The sequence below is a fragment of the Chiloscyllium plagiosum genome, chromosome 22 (assembly GCF_004010195.1).
Source record: "Chiloscyllium plagiosum isolate BGI_BamShark_2017 chromosome 22, ASM401019v2, whole genome shotgun sequence".
NCBI lineage: Eukaryota > Metazoa > Chordata > Chondrichthyes > Orectolobiformes > Hemiscylliidae > Chiloscyllium > Chiloscyllium plagiosum.
In genome coordinates, this window is record NC_057731.1 from 14,500,075 (window position 1) to 14,514,744 (window position 14,670).

The 14,670-nt window shown below is 40.7% G+C and overlaps 1 protein-coding gene across 1 annotated transcript in view; it reads left to right on the plus strand.

Annotated features, from left to right (window-relative positions):
* Window positions 1-14,670, plus strand: part of hectd2 (HECT domain containing 2) — a 102,387-nt gene that overhangs the window by 52,041 nt on the left and 35,676 nt on the right. Inside the window, exons 7-10 of the mRNA XM_043712450.1 lie at window positions 6,572-6,617; window positions 6,968-7,077; window positions 9,016-9,164; window positions 11,768-11,891. Coding sequence (XP_043568385.1) covers window positions 6,572-6,617; window positions 6,968-7,077; window positions 9,016-9,164; window positions 11,768-11,891 — 429 coding nt within the window. The remainder of the gene's footprint in view (window positions 1-6,571; window positions 6,618-6,967; window positions 7,078-9,015; window positions 9,165-11,767; window positions 11,892-14,670) is intronic.

The following is a 14,670-nucleotide window of genomic DNA, read 5'->3' on the forward strand; positions in this document are numbered from 1 at the left end:
GTTTGTCTCACTGTTTGTTGTGTCTCTTCTGTCAGTCCATTGTTCCTGAGTGTGCATTCTCCGGAGGAAACATCAAAGAAGCGCTTCGCAGGAGGCTCCCAAGCACTGATGATGTCGCCTAGCCAGGGGACGAAACGTTTGCAACAAAAACTTCCAGCTCGGCGAACAGAACCACAACAGACCCTAATAGGAGTTATCTACAGGCCCCCAAACAGTAGCCTGGATGTAGTGTGTAAGTTGAATAAGGAGCTAAAATTGGCCTGTCGCAAAGATATTACTACAGTTGTTATGGGGGATTTCAACATGCAGGTAGACTGGGAGAATCAGGATGGTCCTGCACCCCAAGAAAGGGAGTTTGTGGAGTGCCTCCAAGATGGATTCTTAGAAAAGCTTGTGCTGGAGCCTACCAGGGAGAAAGTAATTCTGGATCTGGTGTTGTGCAACGAATCAGATTTGATCAGGGACCTCGAAGTAAAGGAATCATTAGGAGGTAGTGACCACAATACAATAAGCTTTAATCTGCAGTTTGAAAGGGAGAGGGTAGAATTGGAAGTGACAATATTTCAGTTGAATAAGAGGAACTATGGAGCTATGAGGGAGGAGCTGGCCAAAGTTCAATGGTGCAATACCCTAGCAGGGATGGCAGTGGAACAACAATGGCAGGTATTTCTGGGTATAATGCAGAAGATGCAGGATCAGTTCATTCCAAAAAGGAAGAAAGATCCTAAGGGGAGGCAGGGGTGGCCGTGGCTGACGAGGGAAGTTAAGGACCATATACAGACAAAAGGGAAAAAGTATAACATAGCAAAGATGAGTGGGAAATTGAGGACTGGGAAGCTTCTAAAGAACAATAGAGGATAACTAAAAAGGTAATACGCAAAAAAAAAATAAGTTACGAAGGTAAACTGGCCAAAAATATAAAAAGGAGGATAGTAAAGGCTTTTTTAGGTATGTGAAAAGAAGAAAAATGGTTAAGACTAAAATTGGGCCCTTGAAGACAGAAACAGGTGAATTTATTACGGGGAACAAAGAAATGGCAGAAGAGTTGAATTGGTACTTTAGATCTGTCTTCACTGGGGAAGACACAAGCAATCTCCCAGATGTAATAGTGGCTGAAGGACCTGAACTGAAGGCAATTTATTTTAGGCAGAAAATGGTGTTGGAGAGACTGTTAGGTCTGAAGGCTGATAAGTTCCCGGGACCTGATGGTCTACATTCCAGGGTACTGAAGGAGGTGGCTTTAGAAACCGTGGATGTGTTGGTGATCATTTTCCAATGTTCTGTAGATTCAGGATAAGTTCCTGCAGATTGGGGGGTGGCTAATGTTGTCCCTCTTTTTAAGAAAGGAGGGAGAGAGAAAACAGAAAATTATAGACCAGTTAGTCTGACCTCAGTGGTGGGAAAAATGCTGGAGTCAATTATAAAGGACGAAATTACAACACATCTGGATAGCAGTAAAAGGATAGGTCAGAGTGAGCATGGACTTATGAAGGGGAAATCATGCTTGACTAATCTTCTGGAATTTTTTGAGGATGTAACTCTGAAGATGGACAAGGGAGATCCAGTAGATGTAGTATACCTGGACTTTCAGAAAGCCTTTGATAAAGTCCCACATAGGAGGTTAGTGAGCAAAATTAGGGCACATGGTATTAGGGGCAAAATACTGACATGGATTGAAAATTGGTTGGCCGACAGGAAACAAAGAGTAGTGATAAACAGCTCCCTTTCGGAATGGCAGGCGGTGGCCATTGGTGTGCCGCAGGGATCGGTGCTGGGACTGCAGCTTTTTACAATGTACATTAATGGTATAGATGAAGGTATTAAAAGTAATATTAGCAAATTTGCTGATGACACAAAGCTGGGTGGCAGGGTGAAATGTGAGGAGGATGTTAGGAGAATACAGGGTGACCTGGACGGGCTAGGTGAGTGGATGGATGCATGGCAGATGCAGTTTAATGTGGATAAATGTGTGGTGATCTACTTTGGTGGCAAGAGCAGGAAGGCAGATTACTACCTAAATGGAGTCAAGTTAGGTAGAGGGGCAGTACATCGAGATCTAGGTGTTCTTGTACATCAGTCAATGAAAGCAAGCATACAGGTACAGCAGGCAGTGAAGAAAGCTAATAGCACGTTAGGCTTCATTTAAGAGGAATTGAGTATAGAAGCAAAGAGGTCCTTCTGCAGCTGTACAGGGCCCTGGTGAGACTGCACCTGGAATATTGTGCGCAGTTTTGGTCTCCAAATTTGAGGAAAGACATTCCGGCTATTGAGGGAGTGAAGCGTAGGTTCACGAGGTCAATTCCCAGAATGGCGGGATTATTTTACGCTGAAAGATTGGAGCGACTGGGCTTGTATACACTTGAGTTTAGAAGGCTGAGAGGGGATCTGATTGAGACGTATAAGATTATTAAAGGATTGGACACTCTGGAGGCAGGAAGCATGTTTCCGCTGATGGGTGAGTCCTGAACCAGTGGACACAGTTTAAAAATAAGGAGTAGGCCACTTAGAATAGAGGTAAAAACAATGACTGCAGATGTTGGAAACCAGATTCTGGATTAGTGGTGCTGGAAGAGCACAGCAATTCAGGCAGCATCCGAGGACAGGCAAAATCGACGTTTCGGGCAAAAGCCCTTCATCAGGAAAGGCTTTTGCCCGAAACGTCGATTTTGCCTGTCCTCGGATGCTGCCTGAATTGCTGTGCTCTTCCAGCACCACTAATCCAGCACTTAGAATAGAGTTGAGGAGAAACTTCTTCACCCAGAGAGTGGTGGGTGTGTGGAATGCTCTGCCCCAGGAGGCTGTGGAGGCCAAGTCTCTGGTTACTTTCAAGAAAGAGTTGGATAGAGCTGTTAAGGATAGTGGAATCAAGGATTATGGGGATAAGGCAGGAACAGAATACTGATTGAGGATGATCAGCCATGACCATAATGAATGGTGGTGCTGGCTCAAAGGGCAGAATGGCCTACTCTTGCACCTATTATCTATTGTCTATTGTATCTGCTGCCAGGAGGTGCAATTCCATTCCAGGAAATCCCAGATGGCCTTCTATTTCAAAGACCACAATTTCCCTTCCCACACGATCAACAATGCCCTCCAGTGCATCACCTTTATTTCCCTCACCTGTGCCCTTGAACCCCACCCCTCCAAACGCAACAAGGATAGAACCCCCCTCATCCTCATCTTCCACCCCATTAACCTGTGGATACATTGCAGTATCCTCCATCATTTCTGCCACCAATAATCAGACCCCACCACCAGATATATTTCCCTCCCCACCCCATCTGCATTCCGCTGCGACCTTTACCTGTGTGACTCCCTCATTAAGTCCACGCTCTCCCCACCAACCCACCCTCCACACCCAGCACCTTATCTTGCCACCACACCTGTACCTACATCTCCCCCATCGTCTCTGTCCAAGGCCCCAAAGGATTTTTTCACATCCGGCAAAGATTTTCTTGCACATTCACCCACCTACTGGTGTCTGTTGCTGATGTGGTCTTCTGTACATCAGGGAGACAGAACACCAACTCAAGGAACATCTCTGGGACACATACACCAAACAACCCCATTGCCCTGTGGTCAAACATTTTAACTTCCCCTCCCACTCACCCAAGGACATGCAAGTCCTAGGTCAGCCTCCACTGTCAAATCAAAACCACTCACCAACTGGAAGAAGAAGGTCTCATCTCCTGCCTTGGGACACTTTCACCATACGGTATCAACATCAACTTCACTAGTTTCCAAATCTACCTACTCCCACCTCATCCCAGATCCAACCCTCCAACTCGGCACTGTCCTCTTGACCTGTCCCACCTATCCATCTTACTTCCCACCTATTTGCTCCACTCTCCCCAGTGACCTATCACAATTACCTCCACCTGCATCCACTTATTGCCTTCCCAGCAACCTTACCCCTCCACATTCTTGATGAAGGGCTAATGCCCAATATGATGACTCTCCTCCTCCTCGGATGCAGCCTGACTTAATGTGCTTTTCCAGCGCCACACTTTTCGACTCTGAGTCTCCAGTATCTGCAGTCCTCACTTTCTTTTGATTCAACAGTACCCTAACATAGAAGAGCAAATGTTGAAGGTCACACTTCATGATTTCATATCTGACTACGAGAGTGATTGAGGTAGAGGTAGCTGCAAATATCACTGGCTCACCTTTGCTTATTGACAATTGAATCCTATTATCCACATTCTCAATGACAGTTTGCATGTTTATTTTATTGCTGGTGGTGGGGTGGTGCCATTACTGCCTCTCTAAGAATTTCTTATTTCTTGAGAAACCTGAAATCCAATGTTCAATTGATAATCTATGTTCAATGAACTGATTCAGTTGTAGTTGTAGTGAAATTGCTATGGTGATCTTAGAGTTCTTGCTGTAGGGAGATGCAGATTAACTGGGCTTCTTGCTTCCATTTATTATCCGCAAACAATGGCTTAGAAGTGGTTTTTTTTCATTTGTGGAATGTGAGTGTTACTGGCTGGCCAGCATTTTTTACCTCTGAGAAGGTGATAGTGAGCTGCCGCCTTGAACCACTGCAGTCCACCTATTGTGGGTTGACCCACAATACTGTTAGGGAGGGACTTCCAGGATTTGACATGGCAACACTGAAGGACCAGTGATATATTTCCAAGTCACGATGGTGAGTGGCTTGGAGGGGAACTTGAAGGTGGTGGTGTTCCCATGTATCTGCTGCCCTTATCCTTCTGGATGGAAATGTTTGTGGGCTTGGAAGATATCGTCTGAGGATCTTTCATGAATTTCTGCAGCGCATCTTGTAGATAATATACACTGCTATTACTGAGCATCAGAAGTGGAGGAAGTGAATGTAATACCAATCAAGCAAGCTGCTTTGTTCTGGATGGTGTCAAGCTTTTTGAGTGTTGTTGAAGCTCCACTCATCCAGGTAAGTAGGGAGTATTCCATCACATTCTTGTCTTATGCCTTGTAGATGATGGATAGACTTTGCTTCAGGAGGTGAGTTACTTGCTACAGTATTCCTAGCCTTTGACCTGCTGTCTTATAGTGCCATGTTTATGTGGTGAGGCCAGTTGAGTTTCTGGTTATGAGTGAATGTCCAAGTGTGGTGGTTACATTGTCTCTTATTGGTGATGGTCGTAGCCTGGCATTTGTATGGCCACTTGTCAGCCCAAGCCTGTATGTTGTCCAGATCTTGTTGCATTTAAACATGGACTGCTTCAGAGTCTGAAGGTCATGAATGGTGCTGAACATTGTGCAATCATCGGTGAACATCCCCACTTTCCGATCTTGTGCTGGAAGGCAGGTCATTGATGAAGCAGCTGCAGATAATTGGGCCTAGAACACAACCCTGAGGAACTTCTGCAGAGATGTCCCGGAACTGAGATGGCGGACCTCCAACAACCATGACCATCTTCCTATGTGCCAAGTATGACTCTAACCAGTGGAGAGTTTTCCCCCACACCCATTGATTCCAGTTTTACTAGGGTTCCTTGTGCCCCACTCAATCGAATGCAGTCTTGATGTCAAGGACTGTCACTCTCCCCTCACCTCAGGAATTCAGCTCTGTTATCCATGTTTGAACCAAGGCTGCATTGAGGTCAGGAGCTGAGTGGCCCTGGCAGAAGACAAACTGGGTGTCATTGAGCAGGTTACTGCTGAACTGGTGCTGCTTGATAGCACTATTAATGACACCTTCCATTACTTCACGGCTGATCGAGAGTTGACTGATGGGGTGGTAATTGGTCGGGCAGGGTTTGTTCTGCTTTTTATGTACAGGACATAGCTGGGCATTTTTCCAAATTATCAGGTAGCTGCTAGTATTGTCATTGCACTGGAACAGTCGAGGAGCAGGAGAATTGATGTTTCAGGCAAAAGCCATTCATTAGGAAGGGCTGTTCAGATTTCTGATGAAGGGCTTTTGCCTGAAATGTCAATTCTCCTGCTCCTCGGATGCTCCCTGACCTGTTGTGCTTTTCCAACACCACATTCCAGCATCTGTAGAATCTGCAGTCCTCACTCTCTCCACTGTATTGGAACAGTTTGGCTAGGGGAGTGGCAAGTTCTGAAGCACTAGCCTTCAGTACTTTTGCAGAATGTTGTCAGAGCCCTTAGCCTTTGCAGTATCCAGTGTTTCCAATTGTTTCTTGACATCACATGGAGTGAGTCAAATTGGCTGAAGGCTGATCTCTATAATGCTGGAGACGACTGGAGGAGGCCAAGATGGATCATCCATTTGGCATTCTGTGCATAAAAATGTTTGGGTTGGTTTCTATTTCCCCAAGGGCATTCAGTCTGCCAATACTTGTTGTCTAGCCTCTCACAGGAAAAGGGAAGGTTGACTGATATTTCAAAAGATGAAAACTGCCATGGAACCACAACAAAAATCAATGCCTTTAGGAGAGAAAGTGAAGAACAAATGTGGTTTGTCTCTATGGGCTAATATGGATTCCTTTTATTACCTATAAAATTGCTGCAGTTATGTTGTGCTATTATGGCCATTAGTGAAGAATGTGCATACAATTGCAATGGTGTACCAATCATCCTCTGTTTTGATCAGAGTTGAATTTTTGTTATTTTCCAGACCACGGACAAAAGATGATCTGCGAGCTTATTTTTTACTTGTGCAGGTATGAAACTGTTTTCTGTGATAATGGTTATTTTCTGATGTTATTATCACTAATATCATGGGACATAGTTGACAGTGAGCTAATGACCACTAGATCCTCTAGACTGTTCCCTCTGCAACTATTGTTGAGTCTTTTAAAGAAAAATGATTGTGTAGCATATAAATACCCCATAGATCAGTTGGGCTTTATGGCCTATTCCTACACTGTAATTTCTATGTAAAATGTTTATAATGCAATGTCATTCTACATTCTGTACGTTAAAACTTTTAAGTATAATCATTGTTATTTGTTTAAAATCTTGGGTTGCTAATTGGAGAATACATGCTAAGTACTGTTTGTTCCTTTTGCAGAACCCTCAGTTTACAAGCACATCAACATATGTCATCTACGCCCATCTATTACGACAGACCGCCACTTTGTCTGAAGCAGACCATCATTTTCTAGTCCACTGGTTTCAAACGTAAAAAATTTTCTTTCTTTAGAGCTCAAAATATTTTGAGCAGAATGGGTTGATAATTAGCTCACTACTTATGTTTCAATGGGAAAATTTAATTAGACTGTAAACCAAGAGGTATAGATAATAATTCTGATTTACTTTGAAATTCCACTCAGTCTCCTCAGCATTACAGTGTTTTGCAACTATAAATATTTTTGGCTCTAATCCAGTCAACATCAAATTGTTGCCAAATCAACTGGGATATAATGTAACGCTCGAGAAGTAATTGCCAATTTTATATTGATGGAATCCACTCATGCAAATGTCTGCTATCAGAACCAACTTTAGAACAAATCCACCATGTAGAAATATAGGAACAAGACTAGGACATTTGACCTTTCAAGCCTGTTCCATTATTTAATAAGATTGTGGTTGATCCAGTTGTGGTCTCAGCTCCATTTTCCTGTCTACCCCACTCAACTCCCTTGTCTATCAAAAATCTGTCGAACTCAACCTTCCTCACTACCTTCTCAGGAGAAGAATTCTACATACTGAAGATGCTTAGAGAGGAAAAAAAATCTCTGCATCTCTGCTTTAAAAGGAGACCTCTCATTCTTAATCTATGTCCCCTAGTTTTTGTCTCTCCCCTCATGAAACATCTTTCTGGTATCTAGACCACTCATGATCTTTTATTTTTCAATATACTCACATCTAACCCTTCTAAAGTCCAATAGATAAAGGCCAAACTGTTGAACCTTTCTTCATAACCTATATCTCTGGAATGATTTGTGTACCTTCTCTGAACTGTGACTGATATATATTATGTCCTGTGGTTCTAGATTCTTGGGGCAACATCTATATCAACCCTGAAATAATTTTCAACTAGGTCATTCCTCATTCTTCAAAACTCCAGGGAAAATAAACCCTGTCTCCTCAATCTCTCCTCTTAACAAAATCCTGTCATCCCTTATTGATTTGATGAACCTCCATTGCACTCCCTCAATAGCTGGTATATCTTTGTTAACCCACATTATATGTATCTCTAATTTCCTGATTTACACAATGCCAAACATATGATTTAGTGAGCTATAAACAATTCCCAAACTTTTCTAGCCGTTGCTGTTTTTTTAGTTCCACCCAAACTGATTCCACATTTTAATCCTTTGATCTAAACTTCTCTTACTGAATAATTGAACTCATTCCTTATTAAGAATGCTACACCTCCCTGCCCCCTCCTTTTTCATTTATGCCTATCCCTCCTAAGTACTTCATATCTTTGGATATTCAGTTTCCAATCTTTAACTTAGCCCATAGCTGGTGGTACTCACTCAGCAGAAACTCTTTCCTAGTTCTAAGTATGTTATTGGTACCTACATGGACCATGACTGTTGGAAGATCCCCTACCGACCAGAGCAGATGTCTTGAAGCCTAACATTGGACATACAACTCAGTAAATCTTATCAGAAAATATGAGACATTTCACCTTTGAGAGAGAATATTATCTTGGAATTTTCTATCTGAATAGTGAGGTTTCAGAACCTGCTTCATTTCCATGATGAGGGTCATGATGTTGTTGGTCAGACCTGCCTTTGGGAAAATAACTCCTATCAGTCACTTTTTCTTGTCTGTGGTCCTTTACACCTGTTTACATAGGTCCAGTCTTATCCACCGAAGCATTAGTAAATACAATTTTCAAGCAAAACCCGCTGCTTAGTGAGCAGAGAAACGAAATCTCAGTAACTATCCTCACATTGGACCAGGCTTGCAAGGGAAATTAAAATACCCAATTTTGCTGCTCTGTCTGAAATGAGCACATACCAGAAATCAAATCTGGGTCATTTGTTGCTTGGATGACTTAATTATTCACTAGATAGCCTTCCTGAAGTATTTCATTAATCAGCTGAACATCATGACCTCAATGGGATAATGACTAACTGCAAGATTGACTTGTGTTTTCCTCAGATTGCCCTTAAGGAGATTTAAACTATTGGTAGAAAGATTACTGCAGTTCATATCTTTACGTCTGTTTCCGGCAAAACCAGATGACCTACCACCCATGGCAAAGTGTACTTGGTGGATTCCTTCAGCAACAAGAGTCTTGGCTTTGCTCAGTGAGTATCTGTGGGAGGTTGTTACATTGTGCATTTCAAATGTAGATAATGTCTCAAATCTAGAGAATGATTTGCTTGTGTAACAATATAAGCAATTTGAATAAGATAATTGTAGTCTGCATTTAAAACACACTGGGTAAAATTAGGTTCCATAATGTGCATTTTTTTGGGCAGTATGAAACCTTTCAAACAATTGAAATGGGATCCAACGGGAAATGTGGCAGATACTTAGTTGTAAAAGAGTTTACGCTATCTCACCATGTGCAGATCATACATCCACACATCTAAATTATGTGCAGCATCAGTATCTGAGCTGATAGCTGTGGCCATAATGAAGTGGTTGTGTCTCTTTATCTTCACTGTCCCCTTGGCCATCCTCTACTGCAGAGATATGTTCCAGTTTTTGAATATCCAAAAAGAAGAAAGGACAAAGGCTGGTTTATGGTAAAGACGGAGAAGGAAGTGCAAAGTAAAGATCTGCAACATCAGATTGTAGGACAGGACAGATTGAGGGAGGAGGGTGAAGCGGGATGACAGGGAAAGGATTAGTTATGCACCTATCTATCTATTTATCTGTTGCCACCACCACAGAAATGGTACTTCTATTATATTCAATATTATCTCCAAGGGGGATAAAAGATGCAGGCCAAACACTACTACCTTCACCCAACCCCACTCCCATTATTTATTGCAGCAAATTCAAAGCTTTCAACAGATCCACTGCATCACAAAACCTAGTCCCTCACTCAGGCATGAAATTTCCTGATCATGACCAGCTCTTCATGAGGTTACGGGCAAACGTTTCAGGGTATGTTGGGCAGCTTTTGGGAGATCTGTGCAAGTCCTGTTAAATCCTTGAAACACCATTCAATTCTGAGAAGGCTCCGGGATAATTGGTGTCAGGTAACTTGTTAGAGAGACAATAGCCAACTTCCTGGACAAACAGAACAGATGACACGATGGGGAACCTATTAATGAGGACTGCATACTCAAACTATGACTGCTTGATGACACACTTCACATTCAACAACCAAATATATGAACAGATCAGTGGAACACCAATGGGCTCACCCATCTTTGGGCTCATAGGAGAAGCAGTGATGCAAAGACTGGAACAAACAGCCCTCCCACAAATCTAGCCCAAACTCTGGATCAGTTAGGTGGACAACACTTTTGTTATTATTAAGAGAACAGAAATTGAGAACTCACACCAAATTATCAACACCATGCTCACAGGGATAAGATTTACGAGAGGAGGAAACCAACAATCAACTCCCATTCCTGGATGTGATGGTGGAAAGAACACAGATGGTAAATGCACTACAAAAGCATACAGAAAAGCCACACACAGACCAGATCGTGAACTACAACACCAACTACCCGAAGACGCACAAGAGAAGCTACATGAGGACCCTATTCAAAATGGCGACAACATACTGCAGCACTCCTGGCCTACAAAGAGAAGAAGAAGGAGAACACCACTCCAGAGTATTCGCCAAGAATAGACATCCCCACAACTTCATCCACAGATGCCCGACAGATAAACAATGCGATGAGGACATGCCATACCTAACTCACTAACCACTCTACCTTATATAAAAAAACATCTCAGAACTGACAGCCAGACTTCTCCAACTACACAGATTCATGACAGCCCATAAACTGACAACTGTGCTCAGACAACTCGCCAGAACAAAAGACCCTATACTCTTCATGCGTAAGACTAACGTAATTTACAAGATTCCATGCAGACTGCATGAAACACCATATAGGACAGACAAGCAGACAACTAGCAATCCGCATCCATGAACACCAACTAGCTACTAAACAACATGACCAATTGTCCCTAGTAACCATACACACAAATGATAAGGACCACAATTCAACTGGGGCAACACAACGATCATAGACAAGCCAAAAAGAGGACAGCCAGAGAATTTCTAGAAGCGTGGCACTCATCCACACACTCCAACAAACACATAGACCTAAATCTAATATACCAGCCTCTACAACAAACAACTGGAACAGACAACCGGAAGTAGCAGGAAGGGAACCAAATAAATTCCAGTAGACAAAGTGCAGCAACTCTTCACAGGAGGCTCCAAAGCACTGAAGATGTCACCTAGACAGGGGACGAAACATCTGCAAATCAACTTCCCAGCTTGGCAAAGATACCCACAATTATGATAATTTATTTATAGCTGGGGTTTAGTATGACAGAGTCACCACGTTAAAAGTTTTCTCAGAGTGAGAAGAAACATTAAGAGAAATTGCAGCAAATCTTTGCAGAATTGACACTAGGCAAAGCTGAAGCAGATGCCAATGTATGGTTCAAAAAAGATATATATTTGAAGCATTGGAGGAAACCATGCTAATTGCTGAGATTAAACAAGGGGATAAGTTTTGGATTATTGCAGCAAAATCCACATCACTGGCACACTGGTCTAAATTACTGCCTTTTTTCTTTGAACTGAGTTTGCTACATATTAAATATTTTTTGAAAATTTAATTGCTAGCTCTTTATTTGATAGATTTAAATTATTCTATGAATAGTTACTGTTGCTATAAATGTTAGGTTTTTGTGTGTCTTACTGTTACCACAGATGCAGCTAACAGTCTGTCAAATCCTCCAATTATTCCTTTCATGGATTTCTACAACTCTACCTTGGATCATATTGACCTCATGGAGGAGTATCATATCTGGCAGTGTTATGGAAATTCTCACAGGTGAGAAAATCTAATTGTTCAAACTAGATTAAAGTAGATTTTTCCCAACACTTTTTTTTTCAAAACTAGACTATAATATACTTAATGTCAAAATTTTGTGTGTTTTTATATCCTTGATTCTCATTTTCTTTTGAGTTGAAAATTCCTTCTATAACAGAATCAGTATTAATGAATGCCAATCTGGTGTACAATAATACTCATAATACAAAAGTGCTGCAGGTAAAGGTTAAGGAAATAGATTTTCAATTAGAGTGGCAATTTCAGGTGAACTTCACTGATGTAGAAAATGGTTGAAATAGACTAACGATAAACACCAAGTGTATTTCCACCAGCACTATCATACCTGCCAACTGAATTGTTTTTACTGTGATTAAATATTGCCTATCAATGGCATACATAGCCAATCAGTTCATAAAATAGATGCAATACATAGTTAAATGCTATATATAGTTAAATGTTTAATAAGTTCAAAACAGTTGACTATTAATTTTTTGAAAAAAATAATTTGCAGAGAATATGAATTTGAATTTCAATGGTGTTTGGAAACAAATGTTTAAGAATGACATCACAGGAAAGTTGTGAGTTGACTGGTTGTTTAGCAACTATCTTTCAGGATTGTGTTTCAACTGCAGTAACTTTGAAAAATGTAAACATCTAAACTAGCACAAGGAAAGTAAGATTTTATAGATACAGGAGGGTAAGCCGATTTATAATTGAAGGCAAAGAGCTTCTACTGATTTCCACTTTATGGCTAATAGAACACGAGTAAGGTAAAAACAAGTAAAAGTAACTTAAAAGTATTGTGGGTAAATCACCACAAGCTGCCGTTAATTTTGCTATTCATTAAGAAATCGCACTATCAAGTACTGGATCAATTATATAAACTTGATTGCATGTGGCAACCAAAATAAGATTCAAGTAAGCAAGTTAAGTCTCACAACCCAACTTTGTTATTACACAATTAATGGGGGAATTTAGCCATAATTCCAACAAACAGTGTATGTCTCTGGATAGGCCCAGGGTTCGATCCCTATGCAGTTTTATTCTCTGCAGTTCTCCTACTAATTAATTCTGGAATTGAATTCTTATGGTATTTTCTGTTCTTCAGGTTTATGGTGTGACATTATTGTTGATCCTTTAGAATCTTACATCCACAATATTGCAAGTCTGCAGTTTGCCATATTAACATGAGTAGCTTCCCTGTTCCTTGTCACATTTGGCATTGATTATCTGTTTGAAGATACAGTTTCCTTGCAACAGTTGCCCTAAACGTCCTTGTGGCATAAGTTATAAAACACCTGATAAAATGGTTTTGTTTATGTAGCTTCAACTCCTCCTTTTCCCAGGCATAGCTAATTACTTTCAATTCCTGAACAACAATTTATCTTTATCCCTCAGCAGTTTATTCCAGTTACAGCTATTGCTGATTCTTTCGATCCAGGACTTTAATGACTCACAAAAGTTTAAGATTAAGGTAAAGCAGGACAGCTTGGCCAAGTGGAATGCCTGCCCTCTGGCATGTGGAGAAACAACTTTTCAATGAACTTGAATTACCTGAACCCCTGGGAGTCTCTGTTCGACAACACTTCCCAGGGCCCTACTATTAACTGTATAAGTTGTGCCCTTGTTTGTCTTAACAAAATGCTACATTTCACATTTATGTAACTTAAATTGATCAAGTTCCCTTCATAATCTTAAATAACCTTCTTCACCATCTACTATATAACCAATTTTGGTGTTATCCACAACACAGAAAATAACTGCTCATTTGACAAAATATGACTTAGTATATAAACTGTTTAGATACAAGTCAGCAAACAATTCAAGTATGAACAATCTAGAATGAGAATTTTATTTCCAGCGAAGTCCCAATCAAGTTCCTCAAACAGAAATTTACAATTTTATTATCAAAGCAATAGATTGCATCTTCTGGATTCACAACCTTAAAAAATGCCCTTCTTCTTATTTATCTATTTTCATTTATACTTTTTTTTATATAAGTACTGCTGAATAGATCATTAAAACAATGCAGATATTTTACAGGATAATGGGGTTGGAGAAGGTTACAGAGAAAGGGAGGAACAAAGACCAAAAAGCATATGCAAACAAAAATAAGAATTTTTAAAATGAAACATTGTCCGACCTTGAGCCAATGGAAGTAGTGACCACAGGGTATGGGGCAACAGAACTTGATGTGAGTTGCGAAAACGGTAATGGAGTATTAGGTGGCCTCAGGTTTTGTGAAGGATAATATTTTGTGGAGACAGGCCAGAATGTAGTGGAATAATCAGACCTAGGGCAGTATTCCAAAGGTAGAAATAGACAGTATAGATGGTGTATTAAATATTTGGTTGGAAGCTCATCTTGTGGTCAGAGGTACCAAGATTTGGTAAACAAAGAAATTGAGTATTTATTATTTTGAAAGCACATTTTTGGTTTATTTATTGCTCACATTTTAAGACCAATGTACCCTTTTTAGTATTGAAACATGCTATTCAAAGTTGTAACATATAGCACAAGGGTGCCCCCTTGAGGATATTTGACCTGTTGCAGGGCATTTGCGATTTTGGTCATCAGATTTAATTACAAATGTGTAATGATCAATCTCACAATCACATTAGCAATATTTGTGATATTTGTATTTAAACAAAACATTCTGAGGTTTAGAACTGAAGAGATTTTGGATAGAGCCTATTCTTTGTGATGCAAGTATTAGAAATATAAGACTTAATGCAGTTTAGCATACATCTAAAATAATATGTTCAATTGTTATTTAATA